The 19,724-nt window shown below is 37.3% G+C and overlaps 1 protein-coding gene across 2 annotated transcripts; it reads right to left on the bottom strand.

Moving 5' to 3' along the window:
* Positions 1 to 1,737: 1,737 nt before the first annotated feature.
* Positions 1,738 to 19,213, bottom strand: lrrc38b (leucine rich repeat containing 38b). Of its 2 annotated transcripts, none has more exons than XM_075461704.1 (2): positions 17,686 to 19,213; positions 1,738 to 5,840 (listed from the first exon to the last, which is right to left on the bottom strand). In XM_075461704.1, the coding sequence occupies exons 1-2, from the start codon at positions 18,311 to 18,313 to the stop codon at positions 5,593 to 5,595; spliced, it is 876 nt and encodes a 291-aa protein (XP_075317819.1). In that variant the 5' UTR covers positions 18,314 to 19,213; the 3' UTR covers positions 1,738 to 5,592. The 2 variants fall into 2 exon arrangements, with proteins under 2 accessions (XP_075317819.1, XP_075317820.1); XM_075461705.1 differs by lacking the exon at positions 1,738 to 5,840 and adding an exon at positions 17,341 to 17,555.
* Between the last annotated feature and the right edge of the window lie 511 nt (positions 19,214 to 19,724).

Genomic DNA, 19,724 nt, shown 5'->3' with positions numbered 1-19,724 from the left:
TGTTACTTTAACCCATAGAAAGGCATTAGCTGTGGCCCCTTTGGAGCCTTGCCCCCTGACCCCTCTACTGCTCATTTCTCCCTGAACCCTAACCCACAGTTAGTCATCAGGTCATTATTATTTTCAAGTGTCCTCTCTAAGGGTTGGCTTACTTTCCTCTCTGTCTAACTTCCTGTTTTGTAGGTGTGTACAAGACAGAAACAAGACACAAAAAAAACTACTTTTACAAAACACAGTTCACCCATCTCACTCACAGCTTTTATACTTTATACTAATTTTTAGAAAAAAAAAATTTCCCATTATAGTGACTTTATTTTTTACTGAAAGCCATTTTGTTGTTAGTCTTTGTTTTTTACTGTTTGGGATAACAACAAGCATTTTCTTAAACTTGATTAATGGTCCTTCTCTTTTTGCATGAACTACCGGTGGTGTTGTGCATATGAGTCAGTCTTTTTTTTTCTTTCTTTTTTTTTATCTATCGCAGTTCCTTTTGCAGACAACTCAAAAGGGAAGGGCGGATGTGACAGTCAAGGATTTCTTGGCAAGACCACGGTGCAGGGAATGTGTGTGTATATATTTTTTATCTAACTGCCAGGTCCAGTTAGTTGATGTGTGGAAAGGGAGGCAAGGCAGCCACACTGCAGAGCCATGCTTTCCAGCATCACTCCCTCTCACTGTTCCTGCCTCGGTGTCTCAGAGATCGGGCCTCAGGCGGTGTAGCCATGACAACCAAATGAGGTAAATGGTTGCAGGAGAATCCTCATCACGACCAGCACCCTTAAAGACCTCTCTTCAGTGGTGCATGAACATAGTATGCTCATGTATTTCGTGCATGCTAATCCTCATCCAATGTTGTAATTCCTATTTGGAATTACTATAAATGATCCTACTCTGCAGTGTACCATCATTCTGCTTTGAACATTTCATCTCCTAAAGGTGAGGGCTTGTAGTCGTCCTATGCTTTCTGTACATCATGTTACGCAGCAGCTTTAGATATTCTCCCAATATGAAGTGAAAAAGACACATGACGAGAAAATTGGGGAAAATTAATAATCACAATGAGGGATGAAAAAACTCCCACAAATGTCTGTCATCTAGGAAAGTAACATGTGTGCAGTGCTACATGTTGGTAACTAACTACATAACTAACTAGCTGCAAAAAAATAAAAATAAGATCAATTCATTTCTTTTTAACTTCATCTTGTTATACTGCACTTTAGCCAGTGCAGTGAATTACAGAGATTATCCATGAACAGGCTGAATACTTGTTATGCAAGTGGATGGTATTTGAATTTTTTTACAAGAGTCTAATTTTGCTAACACCCTTTCCAAAAATAGTTTAAGCATTTGCATACTTGCAGTGTGAAGACACTGCTGTGTGAAATAACACTGTGTGGTGTTTACGGATGAGTCTTATTTATTTGCTGCTGTGACAAGATCAAATCTGTCAACCCAAGGAAATAAAGGCCAGAGTTTCACACATATTATCAAGCAATTATCAACATCAGTGATATTCATCTAATAAGAATAACAGACTGTTGTTCAAGGCACCCAAATAAAATAAACGTACTGATCTTTACCCTTGAGACATTTTTGTTGAGTCCTTGGAATCCTAAGAGAATATATCCCAGTAAAGAAAATGTCCTTAGATGCTTTTAGTACTTTTTTTTTCCTGCTAAGAGTTTTATCATACGCAAAATATACCTGATGTCATATCATATAAGTAGCAAATACAACTCAGAGAACAGAAAAAAAGAATTTTATTAACATCATAGATTTCTTTTAAATCAAACATCAATATACAGTTACACATACAGTCTGTCTGACATTATCCATTTAACATCTGAAATGCATTCAGCGACAGCAGCATTATCACACTCTCTTCCGCCACTTATTTTATTTCTGACATTTATCTGACAAAACATGACATGGATTTTGGTATTTTAAGCAATATTAGGACAAACTGAGCGAAAGCATCCACCACTGTCCCTGCCTACCAGGCTGTGAAGTGTCAGAAAAATTATATTGTTTTTTTCTGACAGTGTAAATAAATGCTCATTTCTGAAAGGTATTGATAGAAAAATAGACATGAATTTAAAATTTAAGCCATAGGTAACCTAACAGTGCATGCGCTAATTATTTCTAAACAAAATGATTAAGGGAAAGGAAATAGTCATGCTAATGTTCTTCAACCTAACAACTAAGCTAACATAATAAGTAGTTAATATACAGTAACTACACAGTAGTTGCAAATAATATTGGTATGTATAAAAACTCTGTCTATTCCTTGACATTTGATTATGACGAAAGCAGTTTATTATCTGTTGAAGGGGGAAACCACTGAACCAAATGAAATCCCTTTTGATGCTTGGGAAAATTAAGGACTGATATGTTGGAAATTTCTATTGTTTTTTTTTTTGAGTTCCTAAATATCCCTTCATTGCACACATCCCTGTGTTTAGGTGAGCTCAAAACCGAGGTAACTTTTGCTCTGGCAACATGATAAAGATGCTGTTTATTATGTTTTACATGATTGTGACTAAACTGTTGGAAACAGAAATAGCTGACTTCAGATATGGAATTCAAAGGCATGTTTCCCTGTAGGACTGTAATTGGACTGATTTGAATGTTGACTGTTTCACTAAGCCCCACCCTGCTTGGTTACTGTGCTGAGGTTTTCACTCTGCTTTTGATTTTTTTTTTCTTTTTTAAAAACTAAAAAACATAATGTTACTGTCCTCCAAGATAAATGATTGTTATTACAACATATTTTCAAAGTAGCAGTTCTTGTAAACAGGTATAATCAGCCTCAATATCACAGAAATATATTAACATTAAAACTGAAATCATAAAGTTACTTTTTACTTAGTTTTACTTAAAGTTTTGGTTGTTTACGTGCTCAGTGTAGAATTTTAAGTGTAGTAATACGGTAAGATTTATGCGTAACCTTACTGTTTAAATCAATAAAGATAAAAGGGAAAGGCTCTGCATCCACAGAGTGCATAAAAAGTGCTGTATAAGTGCATGTATGTAGCGAATAGCCCTTTGTAGAACAAAGGAGCTAAATAAATGCAGATTATTTTCCATTGTAAACAACAGAACATTTCTCTGTGTTTGATTACCTGTAAAAGCTGATCAGTTAGGGTTTGTAAAAAAAAAATAAAAATGTGTTGCTTAATTTACAAGAGTGTACAATTCATCTCTATTAGCAGAAATAAAGCAACTTTCATTTGTGCCTACTTCACGTTTCCCATGAGTCATGGGTCTTGGTTATGGTATTCGTTTTAGTTTGACTGAGTAGTGAAAGCTGCTCAAACTTCTGATGGTCCTGAATATTTTGGGCTTTAATGAAAAAGACACCATCTTTCAATCTTTGAGATATTTGCTCTTGCTTATTTTTAGGAGTCTGCAAACTGTTTCATCATGTGAAGGAACTCAAAGGTTGACAAGGCTGCTACCAGTTCAGTATAGGGGTTTAGTGAAAGTCAGCTAAAATATAATTTCCAATTGGCATATATATTCAATGTGTATCACATTCTGGCAAATACACAACATCCATATTGTTAAAATATTACACTGTTTCTATGGATTTGTCATTTTCAACACAGCAAATGATATCACACATAAATGAAAACATACTTCGACAATACAACCTGGTATCAACATACAGTATGATGTGACACATCTTTGTTCCTTTATTGATGCCTATACAAATGGAAAAAATAACAACAATAAATAAGGCCACATTTGTTTGTTTTGTCTGTCATTTCTGCAAAACATGCTTCAAACCCGCACATTTAGGGTTGTAACTTGTTCTAAAGGGACAGAAAATGTTGTTTTCCCTTTCCTTAATCTCATATTAATCACGCAGTAATGATGACAAAATTTGCTCATGGCTCTTTTTGTATTCACTGTTTGTTTGCATTTAGAAGCTTGACATTCTTTCTGCTACATCTCAGTTCTGCTGAATTATTCATGCCTTACAAACATATGAGAAGCAAAACAATACACCTTAGCTTTTGTGCATTCCAAATCCTAATCACTGAGGATTGAAATATACAGAATACAAATAACACACAGACATCAAAAATATTTAGGGCTCTGCTTTATTGAATGCAGAGTGTATTGTACTACCACTCTGAATGCAGAAGCAGCTGGTACAATTTCAATAGAAGACTTTTTCAGGATATCAAATCAACAGCTTCACTATGATCTTTCATAAAAGAGCAAAAGGCTGATGAGTACCTTAAAGACAACAAGAGACGTTAATGTATTTGTCAAAAACTAACCTCTTGCTTTCCACTGTTGTACATTAAACATGTATTACTTCTGAGGTGGCCTTCCTGTTAAAAAAAAAAGGTTAAAGACAGCCATGTATATAGCCGAGTACAACTGCTGGTTCAATCACAGACAGACAGGAAGAAAATGCAAATCTTTGGAGACTATAACAGTTTGAGTACAATGTGTTTATACAAAGTGCAATTTGGCTTCTATTCTGGAGCTATCCCTACCTTGCTAAGTAGCGCGTCATCAACAACACAGTCCATATATGCAATCTCTTTTCTACCAAAACCTAATATTTGGCTAATGAAGACAATATCAGCCTACATGATGTACTTAGGGCCCTGCCAAAATTAGGTTCACCATTTAAAGTGCGTTATTTGACACAATAAGTCTACACAGATTCTAATTTGATACAGTACTTGCCATTATTATTTATATTATACTTTATATATTTCAAGGATTTCTTTCTACACAATTCACAGTTATCATCCTAAGGAACACATGGTGTATCCTTTTGTTTTCTATGTTTGACTCTACGCTGTTTTCTTTTTTACATAAATTTGTGATTACATAATGAAAGTTCTGTTTAAAGTGTAAGTGGACCAACAGGGGTCTGTTCCTGCCTGCTCAACTTCTTTTTATTCACCTTTCTGCCACTGTTTAATTCTGCATACAGAAGAATGGAACAACCATTTAATGATAGTGCTCAAGTCTATCCAAAAGGGACACTGTAAATGGTAAGGATATGCCAGCATATCATGTAACAGGCAGTTAATTGCTGAGGTCAGCGGTCAAGATCACTGCTTGGCATCCTTTTATTGGGTGGGATCATCAGTAAATAGAGTATTGCCCTACTTAAATCAAGCCCCAATCAAAAGTCATCAAAAAATGTCACTTAACATCGTTTCAGAATACAGGGCTGTATGTCCAGAATGAATAAATGTTAGGTTTTTGGTTTTTCTAAGACTATATCATGACAGCACTGCAGAAACACTTCTTTTATTTAATCTAATTGTCTTCTGTTTTAGTGTGTTTCTGTATGCCTTCTGACATCGAGCAAAGACGTAAGACCTTTGAGCCAAGGACAAGAGGCTTTCACAGACAAAAATATGATCTTGATAATATTAATTTACTTGTGGAGCAGCACAACCACAGACCTTTAGTGGTTCTCATTCTTTAAGAATGTCTTTTATTACCATATCTCAGTTGTCCATGTGCAAACTGCAACCATACCACTCAACGGTCCTTGTTATTCAGCAGGTTGGAATCAGCAGGAGGTGCAAAGAGGTTATAAAAAGCAAATCCTTTTCACTCCTCACTCTCTTCCTCATCCCCTTTGGTGCCTTTACTCCAGCGCTGGAAGCAATGAACAGTTGAAGCCAGGAAGAAGCTGGTCATGATGGCCACCACAGACACAGAGATACCGGAGAAAATGATGATGAGCAGGTCTGTTAGAGTCAGGATGGACTGGCATTCACGAAAGCTGTCCTTTGAGAGCTGGGTCAGGGAAACCCTTCTGCCATCCATAGGGAGTGAGCACTCCATGCCTTCCACTCCTGAATAGAAACAGGAACTTGGATTAGGAAATAATATCAAACCTATGCATTTCTCGACAACAGTATTCACATGGCAGTTTTGGCACATGGAGCTGACTTAATAACTGTAAGGTTGATTAAAAGTCCTCACTTGTGAGTTGCATTGTGTTTACTGTGCATCCACCCACAACATGACTGTGGGTATGCACTCTTAGAATACAGTGAAAAACTGTGTAGTGAGAGCTGTGCAGTTCTATTCTGTAAAAGAAGTTTGCATTTTCATTTAAATTCAGTGTAAGTATCGCTCTTTGTACCGCTCACATTAAGACAAATTATTGCGCAATGTTTATAGATTATTTGGATGTTAAATAAAACTGCGCTCAAATTATTTGAATCTGTCCTGCTAGTTTCACAGTGCATTCTATAACAATCCAAGCATCATTAAACACAGCATGACTGCTGTTATAGCTCAACGAAACACCTAAACAAAACTCATCTCCAGATGAAGGTATGACAAATCTATGAGTGCTGCTCTGTGAGTCTGTTGCTTCCTCATAGTCGTAGTTCATTGTTTAGACAATATATAATCAGAGGTTATTGGATTTCAAGGTACAAGTCCTCAGCTGAGTCCTCTTTTCCACTCTATGTTAAATAACAATCAGTGAGTGGATCATTAAGGTCAGTTATAGCATGTTTTTGTTTGAGAATGGTCACAAGTGCTACCACTGAAAATCTAGTGTTCAGTTTCACATGCTCAGAGAGTGCATCATTCCAACGATTGCACCAAAAACTTCATTGATCTTTGAGTTTAATTAGATACGAGTGCTTAACATTTAAATCACCTCACAATTGTCATACTCCAACACAGCAAACACATTTATCTGCAGCAACTAAGTTGCCTTCTTTTGGCAGTGTATTGTACTGTATCATCACTAGACATATGTAGGTAGAGAAGAAGCTTGCAATGTGGGTGGCTCATTTCCACTGTTGCTGTACATGAAAATTGATACACTTGGCAGTAAATGGGTCTTTGCTCAGCGATCAGCTAAATTTGGAGCATGTTTTCTTGTGACACAAATAGCTCCTCTAATGGTTGCTTTTTTCAGTGGCTGACATTGTATATTTAAATGTGTACATACGAACGTGAGAAAGGTTAGCAACAAAGCAATCAAACTGCAAAATGGCAACAAGGAAATGTGCTTGCTTAATATAGAGCTTTCTAAATGTAAAAAGAAAAAAAAACTTCTAAATGTTCTAAGTAAACATGGAAAAATAAATGGTGGCATGGAATTGGTTTCCATGGTTCAGTCATTGACTTGCTACAGTATTAATTAGGTTTGTAACTGAACTCTTTAAGAGCTTGATAAAAGTTGGTGTCACTAATCCCCTAATACAAAATAGATTCTCACATCTCATCTAACTTTCAGTTAGCAGAGAACACAAGCTACAACACACCTAGAATTACAGCACGGAAAAACAATCACAGTGACGATTTAAATCATAATGAAAACACTTTTTTTTTATTTAAAAGATAAACAACTGTACAAGTAAATGGTATGATTTTTTTTTGCACATCATCTGCCAACGCTTTAAATCTTCTGTATGATTACAACTTTTTACATAAAGTGAGATTTTTCTACGGTAATAAGTGAGTCTTTTGATCATTTCTTTGTATCCACCTTCTTGACATGTGCTTGAATGCAGTAGCTAAAAACATTTGTTTGCAAGACTCAATTTAATCCTATAACATTACCAGCTGACACTGACAAATGGCCCCTGCAGCCTATCAAGCTTATGCTTATAAAACTGGTAAATCAGAATTAAAAAAAGATTGATTGCAAATACAGAAGTGAATTAACTAACATGTCTTATTATGTTTGATATAGTTTTTTTTTTTTATGATGGAGATCAATGGCACAAAGTGTAACGACAGTGAAATAATTTGTTTTGCTCTTATCAGAGAATATGTGGTCCATATGGGTGATAGAAATATAACCAACTTTAAACTTTGAATTTTATTATTCCAACATTTAACAATGAAGTTACTGTATCTACATGACAGCCATCACCCCAGAGATGGAGGTGATTGGTTATTTTGAGACAGTTCTGTCTGGTCTTGTTATTCTCAAGATGTTCCGTTAATAACGTCTGGGACTATCATCATTCTGTTTAACACAGGGTCCCAGCAGGAGTTACAGCATTATGGCATTCATAAAAGTGCTGATAAGTCAACAAACAGACAAGTTGTGGATAGCAACTGCAAAATTTCCTACTGATATACAGTCTTCAAAAGTCTTCAATTCAAAATTCAAATTCAAAAATACTTTATTTATCCCAGAGGGAAATTAAATGTTGATGTAGCTCAATTAAATCAAGGAGTTATTATAGATGCTGATGGCTGTGGGCAGGAATGATTTCCTGTAGCGGTCTGTTTTGCATCCAAACTGAAGAAGCCTTTGACTGAAGAGACTCTGTTTTCCGATAACAGTCTCATGGAGAGGATGTTCAGGGTTGTCCATAATTCTCTTGATTTTATGCAAAATCCTTCTTTGCATTATTGTCTCCAGAGGTTCCACAGTCGTCCCCAGAACAGAACCAGCCTTCTTTATCAGGTTGTTGAGTCTTTTTAGGTCCCTGGTTCTGATGCTGCTGCCCCAACAGATGGCGCAAGAGGAAATGACGCTCTCAACAACAGACTTGTAGAAGATCTCCAACATCTTGTTGCAAACCTTGAAGGACCTTAGCTTCCTCAAGAAGTACAGTCTGCTCTGTCCTTTCTTGTAGATGGCTTCACTGTTGTGTCTCCAGTCCAGTCTGTTGTCCACATGAACACCAAGGTATTTATATTCCTCAATCTTGTGTTACAGAAAAAATTAAATCAATTTTCATAAGCTTCAATTCAATTACTTATCTTATGTCTATGCATGACAAACTTATTTTTTTTTTTTCCATTAGATGTGTTTTGTCAAATGTGCCATCATTTCAAATACACGGCAGGAATTATACTTTTCAGTGTACAAAACAAAGCATGCAGGATTTGCAAGGATATTTAGATGCTTTCCAGTTGGACTATGAGCTTGCAGTTTAGAACTTCATTGACACAATTAGGGAAAGAAGACTGTCACTACCTGATAGATTGAGGAATTACTGAACAATTGTAGTATTTATTGAAAAAGTGACTTTCTGGAGCAAACACTATAGTGATGTTTCACAAAGGTACAGGCTGTCCGTGACAGAGGATTTACAGACTTTTCGTGAATGTAACCTCAGATCAGTAATCCAGGAATTTGAAAACTGAGTCTTTAGAGATAGCCTGAATGTTGACTAGGATCTGCTTAAATACACATCTAATCTATGCCAACTTTAAGCTAATTTATTTCACAAGATATTTTATGCTTTATCTGTCCTCTGCTGAACAAAAAACACTATATTGTAGCCTACAATCGATTCTTACAACTGAAAAAATACAGGCTTAGCTGGTTATATACACTATGACACTTGAGTAAAAAATTCCATTCATCCTTTGTGACTACAATGCTGATGCTACTCCTCCCATCTAACTAACACATAGAGAACTACAATACTCAGTTGTTAAAAGCTGTTAAAAACTCTGCTAGCTATCAGCAGTTTGAGCATCTTTTTTTGGATTTTAACCAGAGACCTGTCCAATGAACCTGGACTAATTTGTTAGCTAGAGGTTTTATTGGGCTGGTCATTCTGATACCATTAAACTGCATTAGTTTGAACCAGGATGGATCAAAATTATAACATATGCATGTTGTACAATCATTTTACTACAGTAGCTCAGATAGGACAAACCAAATACTGGCTCTAGATCGGGCCAATTGTGTTCATTTGTGGCCTCTGTAGTTTATGCATAGTTGGGAGGTTTTCAACTGATTTAAATTTATACAACTAGATATGACTACATCTTATGACTTTTAGAGAGAAACTGATATTCAAAAATTATCCTATTGTTAACATAACATTTTTAACTCTGGTTTATAACTCATGATGTTCAATGAAGGTCTCTATCCATAGTCCCATACAATAACCTGAATAGCAGTCAAATACTATGCATTACCAATCTCACGAGTGGAAATTTGAATGCCATCAGTCTTTCTCACATTTATAGGATCTGATAACCTAGGTTTACTTGCTGAATATGTGAGATTAATACCCATTTTCGACATCTGCATGATAAAATGACCAAACACGGAGGATATTCATACATTTTTTTAAATAAAATAAAAAACGTAACTAGAAAAAATTCTAGAAATCTTTTTATTTTTTTTGAGAAAATAATACATTAAATAACTCTTAAATTATGGAATCACCCAAAAAATAAATATATACATAAATATATCTGTATATATATATATATATATAGTTAGCACTTTGCTAGCTCTTCATCAACACTTTTTGAAAATGGAGAAAGGAAACACTTAGGTAGCATATTTAGAGAAGAACATATTCTCTTAGGAAGGCAAGACTTGGACACCATAAATCCTTCTGACATGCATCTTTGAGGGGAGACATAAAATCTGAGCAGAACAAACATATGTAAAAGATACTGATTATAGACCACTGAAGCTTGTACTGGCCTACTCACAGGCTTTGCAAACAGGCATTTGTTTATATTTGTTTTTTCCCTAAGACTGTGTTAGAGGGTCTCTGGTATAAGTATAAGTATAGACAGCTTAAACTCATTTTTAGGCTTTCCCTGATATGCATTTTTTAAGAGATATATAATCTCAGCTGAGCAGACTGCTGATCTAAAAAAGGCTGACTAAAAATGTACCAAGGGTAAAGCTTGTACTTGACGTTGATGTTACTGATGTTTATTGGTTTGTTTTATATTTCATCCATCCAATATCTTCCGCTTATCCAACGTCGGGTCATGGAGGCAACAGCTCCAGGAGGGAAACTCATTCTTCCCCCCAGCTACTTTCTCCAGCTGCTCCTGGAGGATTGCAAAGCTTTCCCAAGCCAGAAGAGATATATAATTAATTGACAATCAATGTTTGAGATCGGTTATCTCGTGTCATCAACACCTCTGGCAAATCATTATACCCTAGGCTTGATTTGGTAAGGAAAACCATACCAATACAAAACAGACTCCCATTCAAAATACAATACATCAACTTCTCTCGTGAAAAGCTATGTCATTAACGATTTTCCACAAGATGTTTTTGCATCATTACCATGATTCACTCCTTTTCATCAATGTGCTTGTTGTCTGTAAGAAATTAATTCAATAGATAACTGTCCTTGAAGATACATATTTTTATAGTATTTTCATAGTCAGCTTTTAAGTATCACGCTGTGGCTCCACCCTCTTGGCTGAATATGGTCACTTCTGGCACTTCTGTCCTAAATTAGCACCGAACTTTAAAAGGAAACATAAATGATGAAGATGAAGACTGAGCTTATATTTTCATAAGGCTGTAATACTTTCTGTCTTAAACAGACATCTATTGTCAAAAACTTTAAACAAACACAGTGAATCCTAATTAATTGTTACTCCTCCTCTAATGTGAATGATTTTTAATGTGTAGTAATGTGTAGTATAATCTACACATTATACACACATAATGTCAGTTGTAGTGTAATCAGTATTTAAGGCTAATTTTATAAAAAGGAACAAGTAATCAGTCTGAATATTTACATGACTTTAAAAAAACTATAATTGTTGATACATGTGAACATGTTTGTCTGGCTGAAATAATTGACAATGGACAATATGCATTGTTCATCACACCACTTAGCATGGTACGAATTTACAAGCAACTAAATTGTTAGTTGATTGTTTTTTTCTTTGGAATAATCGGTGGGCTGGAAAATAGCCCATTCATAACAAACTGATATGCCTCTCTTCAGTAATTTGCCTGAAATGAGGCATATTGCCACCTATTGTAGTGGAGACGGACACACTTTGGTCAATAAATTGATCCCCTGCCATGCTTGTATCCCTGGACAAAGACAGTTGTTCAATTGAATTGAACATGCAGTGACTTAATTGTGCATGTAAATGTACTGAACGTCAGCCTTGTAAGTTGATTCACTGATGCACTGCAATTTCCGCAGTTCATAAATTACCTCGAACACCTCTATTGTCACAAAACCCCTGGTTGTAAAGTAGGCTATTGTCCAGCAATTGTAACACGTATCACACCCCTACACTATCAAGGATGTCTGCACAGATATGTTCCAGTCCTGGTGCGTACAGTTGATGGATTAGATTTAGGATTACAGCCAGTCAACGGGACAGGCTATCTCCTGTCTCAGCTGTGATTGATCTACCTTGCTGTGGCAGACTGATATCGGAAGCCTGATTCTCGTTCCTCCTTCAACACCACACTGTCTATCCAGATTGATCTCTGCACCAATAGCTTCAACATAGCCATATATATCTACAGGCTCATGCAGAAGTTAGCATTTATGTGCTCTTAAACATTAGTTGTCCAACAGTAATAAAGGATTCACATAACTTATTGCACCAACTGAATATTCCATTTTCATTAAATATTCAAAGGAAGTAAGTAGTATCAGTTTGGCAGGATTGCAGAGAGACTGAAAAATTATTCAGTTATGAGAGGGAGAAAACAAAAGATGAATGAAAACTTAGAATCATGCAAAAGGAAGCCAGAGGTTGAATGGGAATATAGTCGTGAATGTGTCAAATGAATGTACAAAATGATAAACATTTATGACATGGGGATGAGGGTGAGTCATTCAGAAGGGGAATCCTTCTGCGAGGAAACTCGCTAACATTATTGTGTGCATGTCGAAACATTTCATCATACAAGCTAAATGTCACGCTTATTGAATTAGCCTATTCCTAAATACAAGAGATGATGTCTAAAAAGCACTAACTGGTGCATTTGTTTCCTCTTTTTCAGTTTGTGCTCCATTGTACATCCGGATGGAACAGCTTAATATGCAGGTCTTTATTATTGATGCTTGAAATTCAAAAACACAGAGGAGGAAAGAGAAATAATCAGACACGATGCTGCACACAGTCAGTGAAATAATACTGTCGGATTATTCCTCTCTTGCTTGTTTGTGCAGCAGTAGTTTATGCCACCACTTTTTGTAATTCTATAAACCTTTTCCCACTTAGCTCTCCCTTGCCAACACAAACTGTCTCACGTCACAACTTTAAATAAACATCAAATTAGGCCAAGATAAAAACAAGCTGTCAGCCTGCGTTAATGGAACAGATATTTTTTCATCATGTACCCATGGGTGGTAAAGTTAGAAAGAGATGTGGTGTGGAACAGTGTGGCGGAACTTGTGTGCCATGTACAGCTGGTCAGTGGCATCATACTTTCAGTGCTGTTTGTGCAGTGTGAAAACAGGTCACGAAGGAGCAACTCAATAGCCTGTGAAAGAAAATTGAGACTTTGACCCAGCTGTCACATGAACTGCTACTTTGTAAGAAAACTGTTTATGTCATGACTAGTGTTTATAGCAAAGCCACAACTGGCCTCAGCCTCAGTCTCCCATCTCCCAGGAGAAATTGGCCTGCCCTCCCCTGTAGGCAGCTCCAGCTCCAATTACCTTAGCCAATGTGCCACAGAACTGTGTCACTCTGAATTATACATGGCCTTTGTTCATCCTTAACCCAAGAGCACTGGGGACAGCAGTGGATCATGTTTACACTCATCCTTCCATTGAAACATTTATAATTCTGATTGGTGACTACAAAAACTTTTAGCCTAAAAACAAATGCAAAGAAATGTTCGTGTGATCATAGTATTTTCACACTAAAGGCTTATTAATAAATCTGACAGCTTTGGCTCAGGGATAATTTAATTTGAAACAGAACACAGCCACGTGACAGGAAATTGGTTTGTTTTGTTTTTTCTAACTTAAAAAATGTGGAATATGAAAGTATCTTCCTGTCATTTGTCATTTTGACATTCAGTAATGAAAGTAATGCAAGGAGCAAAGCCTGATGCATTGGGAATTCAAAATCATGGGGGAAATCAAGAAGTGAAAAATTAAATGGGAATGGGATTTACAGCATGAGCTCTGTCGCTGCTACATTATGCAGGCGTTGTAGAGAGGAAGCCGTAAATATCTTGGGAGGTCTTTTAAAAATCCAATTCACTTTGTTTTATTTACAGTTTTTAGATTAGTTTGATTTTCCTTTTGATTATTTTGCTTGTACATATTTCAAGCATTTTTTTAAGGTATGACAGTTGCATACTGATTTATAAGAAACATCAAGTTTCAAGTCACTATGTATAGACTTATTCTGCCTTGTCCTGATCAAAGTGTTTAAGGCAAAAAACAAACGCGTATCAAACTGTGTGAAGTACTGAGCTTTACCATTTTTTGTCCATTTTGGAAGAGGGATTTAAATCAAAAGCCAAACAGATTGTACTTACTTTACTTTGTCCTGACAGAGGTTTTAAAGGAGAAGCCCAACTTTTGAAAAGAAGGATCACTTGTTTTTGGAAGAGAGCTTTAAATCCAATCGCCAATGCCAAAGTGAGACAGATTGTATAGTGATATAGTGGTATATATTGCTTCAGCTTTCCACCAGTCACAGATGGTAGCACCAGTGGGAGGTTTGATAACTCCTCATCTGTTTAGTGGTATATTGTCAAAGGGAAAAATGTTAAGTGATTCAAGAAATGGTCCTTCATCATCAGATGTAGACCAAAGATAAAAGAAATATAGACGAAGCAAAATACAGTTTAATGTGGAATATAACACATCAGTCCACAGTGCATAAAATGCAGCAGCTGATAAAGGCAAAGATAAAAGATACAAAAACTTGTACAAGAACTAAGTTTTCCTTACCAATTTTTCAACTGAGACATACCGTCCATCTTTCTACCTGATTCATGATGAAAATGCTACAAGATGTTGTCAAAGCTAGACACTGCTGATTTAGCCAAAAGTCCTATAAGGAATAAGGAGTTGTTGATGGGAGGCATTCCATTTTCTAGTTTGAAACTTATTCTGCACAGTGGATATGGTGGAAAAACTTACCCCTTACATGTTACATAGTGAGACTGGGCTGGCATGACCCAATTACTGACAGATGGTCAAGAGGACACAATTGTGCAGGAAATCAAAATGCATTGATTTTGGCACTTGTGTAAAGCAGTGAAAACTTTGGATTTTCCTTTAATATGCAGTTGAAGCATTCCATCGTTTGTTGTTTGTGCTGCATAGTGTTTTTATTTTTGCAATTTTTCTCAAGTTTTGAGCTTTACAGTAAGGTGCCTGCATGTGTGAACAAACCATATTTGCAATTCCAACTGTAAGTTGCTCTGAAATTTCGTATCTCCCAGTATACGAGACAGATTTTTAAGCAAAACATTTACATCAGTTATATTTTGTTTTTCAGAAACTGATGAAAGACTTTGCATGAACTTCTGCTGAGGGGAATTGATACACCTTCAAACAGTATATTTATTCAAGATTCAAGATTCAAAGATTCAAAGTGTGCAGTTAGAAACGTGTTTCCCTGTACAATGAAACTTTTTATCATGTCATGATTATGAATATGAGCAATACGATGCTTGTTATATTTTGCTGTCTCCCCTTTGTCTACACCAGTGTGCAGTGAGAAAAATAAAGTGACTTCTGCAGTTTAAAGTAAATGCAAAGGAGCAATTTGTTGGCTTTTTTCTTTACATTGTCCTCCTGTCTTATGGCATTATTAGCATTAGACAGACAGGTCCAGAAACTTTTTGGCATAGAAAGTGATACAATTAAACAAAAAAGTTGGGCACTGCATTTATCTATTACAGATAAGTATGGCTGTGTGTGTGTCTGTGCGTGGTTTTGTGTGTTTTGTCCAAGCTGATATCTCAGGGGCCATAAAGCAAGCTTACACTGATTGGGTCATAAGAGACACATGTGAGATGAGATTGGCATGAGTAACCCAATTTGTGTGTGTATACTCTGGGGGCACTTGGCAGCCATGTTGGCAGCTTGGTCTGGCCTTTGGCTTCTTTTTCTTGTTGGTGTCTGCTTTGCCAGCACTGCTAATGCATTTCATTATAAACTGGAGTGGACAACACTTAGAATCTGTGATTAATGCATTTGCTTGGGGAACTCAATAATTGTGACAGTTTATCAGCATTGCTTCTACACAGGCCTTAACTTTTCTGCTTTTGGAGTGGATGATAAAAGATGTGAGAAGAACACAAGGGCAGAATCGATCACATAGAACACTATGACCTGAATATATAGGGGGAGTTCACTTTTGTGAGTGGTCAGCAGTTTAAAACAGCTAGGAAGTGAGCATACAGTTTTGGGAGCAGCTGAATCTAAACTTATGTAGGCCAGATCACATTTTGCACTCATGCAAGTTTCTGATCTCAACTTACAGAGAGACAAATGTTGTCCTGGATTTTTTAGCATAATAATAAGTTGACATATAGGGATGCTCAAATGCAGAGGTTTTAATGTCTAACTTTACCGAAAGGAAAAACACATAAACACCTTTTGGTTTATTATTCAGGTCACTGGCAATAAAGCCATAGATTAACGCTGTTCTTTGTACATATGGGTCGACATTTCACACTCAATTTCATTTTCAAATGGTAACAGAAGTGACTTCAGAACCTGAAAAGTATTGTCGTTATTCCGATGACAATATGCCTTGTGTGTTCCTTTTTTTCTTTGAAATCACATAGTGGAAGATACATTCAGATTGAATTTTAATTAAGAATCAAATCCATGCTATACCTCAAAATCATACTCTGATCTAAAAATGACGTGTGGTCACGTGTGGCTGAACCGTCAGATTCTTTGCTCTAGCATCCTAGACTGCACTCATGAGATAACTGCTGTCTGTCTCCTTTGTGAGGACATAAACAGTCATTTACATATCATTCACATTGAGTCAAGCATTTGTGAGCTGAATATATGCATATATTCAGTAGTAGTCCAGTCTATTGTCATATATCTACAACATATTTATCCAAGAATAAATGGAAACTTGAAAGCTAGAAAGTGTTTGAGATATTCTATACAGCCTATTTAACTGAATTAAATGAACAAGAGTCTGAACCATTTGATTTCTCTCTGTTTTATCCAGGAAATATGCTGCAACCCTGTTTAAAATCCAGTAGATCTAACAGATTTTACCCACCATGTAATTAACATTGCTAAGGAACATGGTGTCTCCTCTTTGTCTTATTTTGCTTCTCAAATGAGCACTCACACATTGAGAGTGCTTTGCAAAACCACCAAAATATCCATCCTGTTATGTAACTCAAGCCTCCTGGCTACATCACCGTCAAAGAAGTAGTCCATGAGCCTAAAAATCCTCAAGGATAAAGCAATAAACACATGAAGAGAAGAACTGTTTGGATTCTCACTGGTGTAGAAAAAAGGTCATTGCACGGGCATGTTACTGTGTCTATCGACTGGCAAACCTTAAAATAATGGAAGCTATTGATCAGTCTCAGACACTACAAAGAGGTCTGTGATCTGTTTGTATACACACTCAAATGTGAAACCATACTTCTTAATGTATGCTTACTATTTTATTTATTTATTCATTCATTTAACATATCGAGCAGCACTGAATTATGAGTTGGTATCTTATGAAATAGAATAGATTCATAAATAAAATATGCCTGTCACTTTCAATCAAGTGGTATTATCTCATGTTACACACTCAGTCTCACACATCATAGGCTGTGGGGGTGGAAGAAAAAAGATACAAAATTAGAGCAAGGCAGAGGGAGGGGGTTTCCTCTCCTACAGGGAAAACACAAATAGACCAGAGAAGTATTATGGCAACGGATCAGCCATTTTACTACCAAATGTTGTTTTAAGATTTGCTTTATTTTGGTCAAGAACAGAAAATAACTGGAATTGTATTACTTACCATTTGGAAGCTTTTGGCTGTTTTCCATCAGCCATTCAAACAGGCTGGCAAAGTTGCAGTTGCATACCCAGGGGTTGCCCTCTAGTCTCACCACCCGCAGGGAGGGCAACTGACTAAGTGCCCCCACCTTTAGAGAAGACAATGCATTACGTTCCAGTTCAAGTTCTCTCAGAGAGGTGAGACCCAGGAAAGCATCCTCATTCACCATGCTTAAATATGGGTTGTTTCCCATTCGTAGTTTGATCAAGCTTCGGGACTCCCCAAAAGTCCCTTTGGGGATTTCAGTTAGATTGTTGCTACCCAGGTCCAGGAAGACCAGCCTGGAAGAGGTGCTAAGGGTCCCGGGTTCTATATATGAGAGGGAGTTGTTCCGGAGGTCCAAGTAAACCAAGTCACTGTACAAAACCAGAAAATCCGAGGGGATGCGGGGTATCCAATTGTCAGCCAGCAAAAGCCTGCGGACATCCAAGGGGATCTCATCGGGTAGACGGGTCAACCCACGGCCGCTGCAGTCCACAGTGTGAGGATCTGGGCACAGGCAGGTTGCTGGGCAGTTCTCCCCCCGGGTCCACGAGACATAGGACAGCAAGATGAGGATAGGTTGAAGCCAGCAGACACATGGCAACATGGTCAAGAGGGTGAAATGAATTAGGGGAGAAGAGGCAAAGGGAAGGTGCGGAGGTTAAGAACAAGAGGGTGTGGGTCAGAGGGCAGGAGATTGGGACAAGGGAGGGGAAGGGATGAGTGAAGGGGTTGGAGGGGATCAATCCTCTTGAATGAACATCCTGATGTTATTGAAACAGATATCTGGAAAAGCTCAGGAATTGTGAGACAGCAGAGCAGCGACCAAAAACTGTTTTCAAGAGATCATGTAGCAAGCTGCTGAAGTAAAATAGCAGCCTGCCTGCTTTGAATGAGCAAAGAGAGGGAGATAGTAAGCACTGAGAAACACTGAGTCGAACACAGAGGGGAGGGTAGCTTAGAAGAGGTAAATAGACATGAGCGAGCTGGGAGCAAAGAGAATTAAGGGAAACAGACAAGGGGGAGGGGGGTTTAGTAAGGAGCTGTGTCCGCCACACTACCCCACAGATGGTCTGGCGGTAGTGACAGACAAAGACAATGAGGGCTCTGACACAAAAGGATATATGAAGCTTTGATTCAAGCATGACAAGCAAAGAGTGATATCGTTGCATTCCTCCATTAGTCCGAGGTTTCTGTCCAAAAAAGCCAGACTGTCTGAAGAGAAGGAGAGAGATGCTCACGGAGCATCGCTCAAGTGTGTAATGATGTTGCCCCCCCTCCCCCCCCTTTAATTTTCCCTGTCTATCCCCCAATGCCCTGCAACATGCTGTAAAAACACAGCACAGTTCAGGGTTCCTCTGTCCAGCACTGTTTCAAGGCTACGTGAGCGAGAATCCAAATGTCCCGGCAGGAGCCTCGTGGATGTAGGTTGCAGTGCTGAGCTGCACACAGCCATACCAATCCAATGTCTGCCTCTGAATCTACCACCGTTTATCTCATGCCCTCTCCCCTCTCCTTATTTCCAAGGGGGCGTGCCTGAACCACGCTGTCAACATGTGATGTCATTTCCTATAGTGAGAAGATATGATGATTGGTTGTATATACAGTTTTTAAATATCGAAGGTTGCTGTTCATTTATATTAATTTGTTCTGAGCAGTGTGTTGTTAAACAATATATATTCTGATGAAAATTCATTAAGAACTTTTAAATTCCCAGTGAAAAAGAAAGTACACCATCTTTCAATTTAAATGTTCTATCTACTGGAATATAACAAAAAAAATCATCTGGTCATCACAAGGTCTTATTTTTGGTAAATACAACCTTTGAAAATCAACTATAGGTGATGTGTACTTAGTCACTATGTATTTAACAAAAAAAGAAGCCAAAATGCAGAAGTAATGTGTAAAAGACTCCCCATTCATTAGCTTGTAGAAGCCTTTAACAGAAACAGCTTGAAATAATTGTTTTCTGTATGATATTATCCGTCTCTCAAATTGTTGTAGATTGTTCCATCGTT

This window comes from Odontesthes bonariensis, chromosome 3, assembly GCF_027942865.1.
Source record: "Odontesthes bonariensis isolate fOdoBon6 chromosome 3, fOdoBon6.hap1, whole genome shotgun sequence".
NCBI classification, from domain to species: Eukaryota; Metazoa; Chordata; class Actinopteri; order Atheriniformes; family Atherinopsidae; genus Odontesthes; species Odontesthes bonariensis.
Note: the sequence above shows the minus strand (reverse complement) of the source record. Positions and strands in the feature narration are given on the sequence as shown.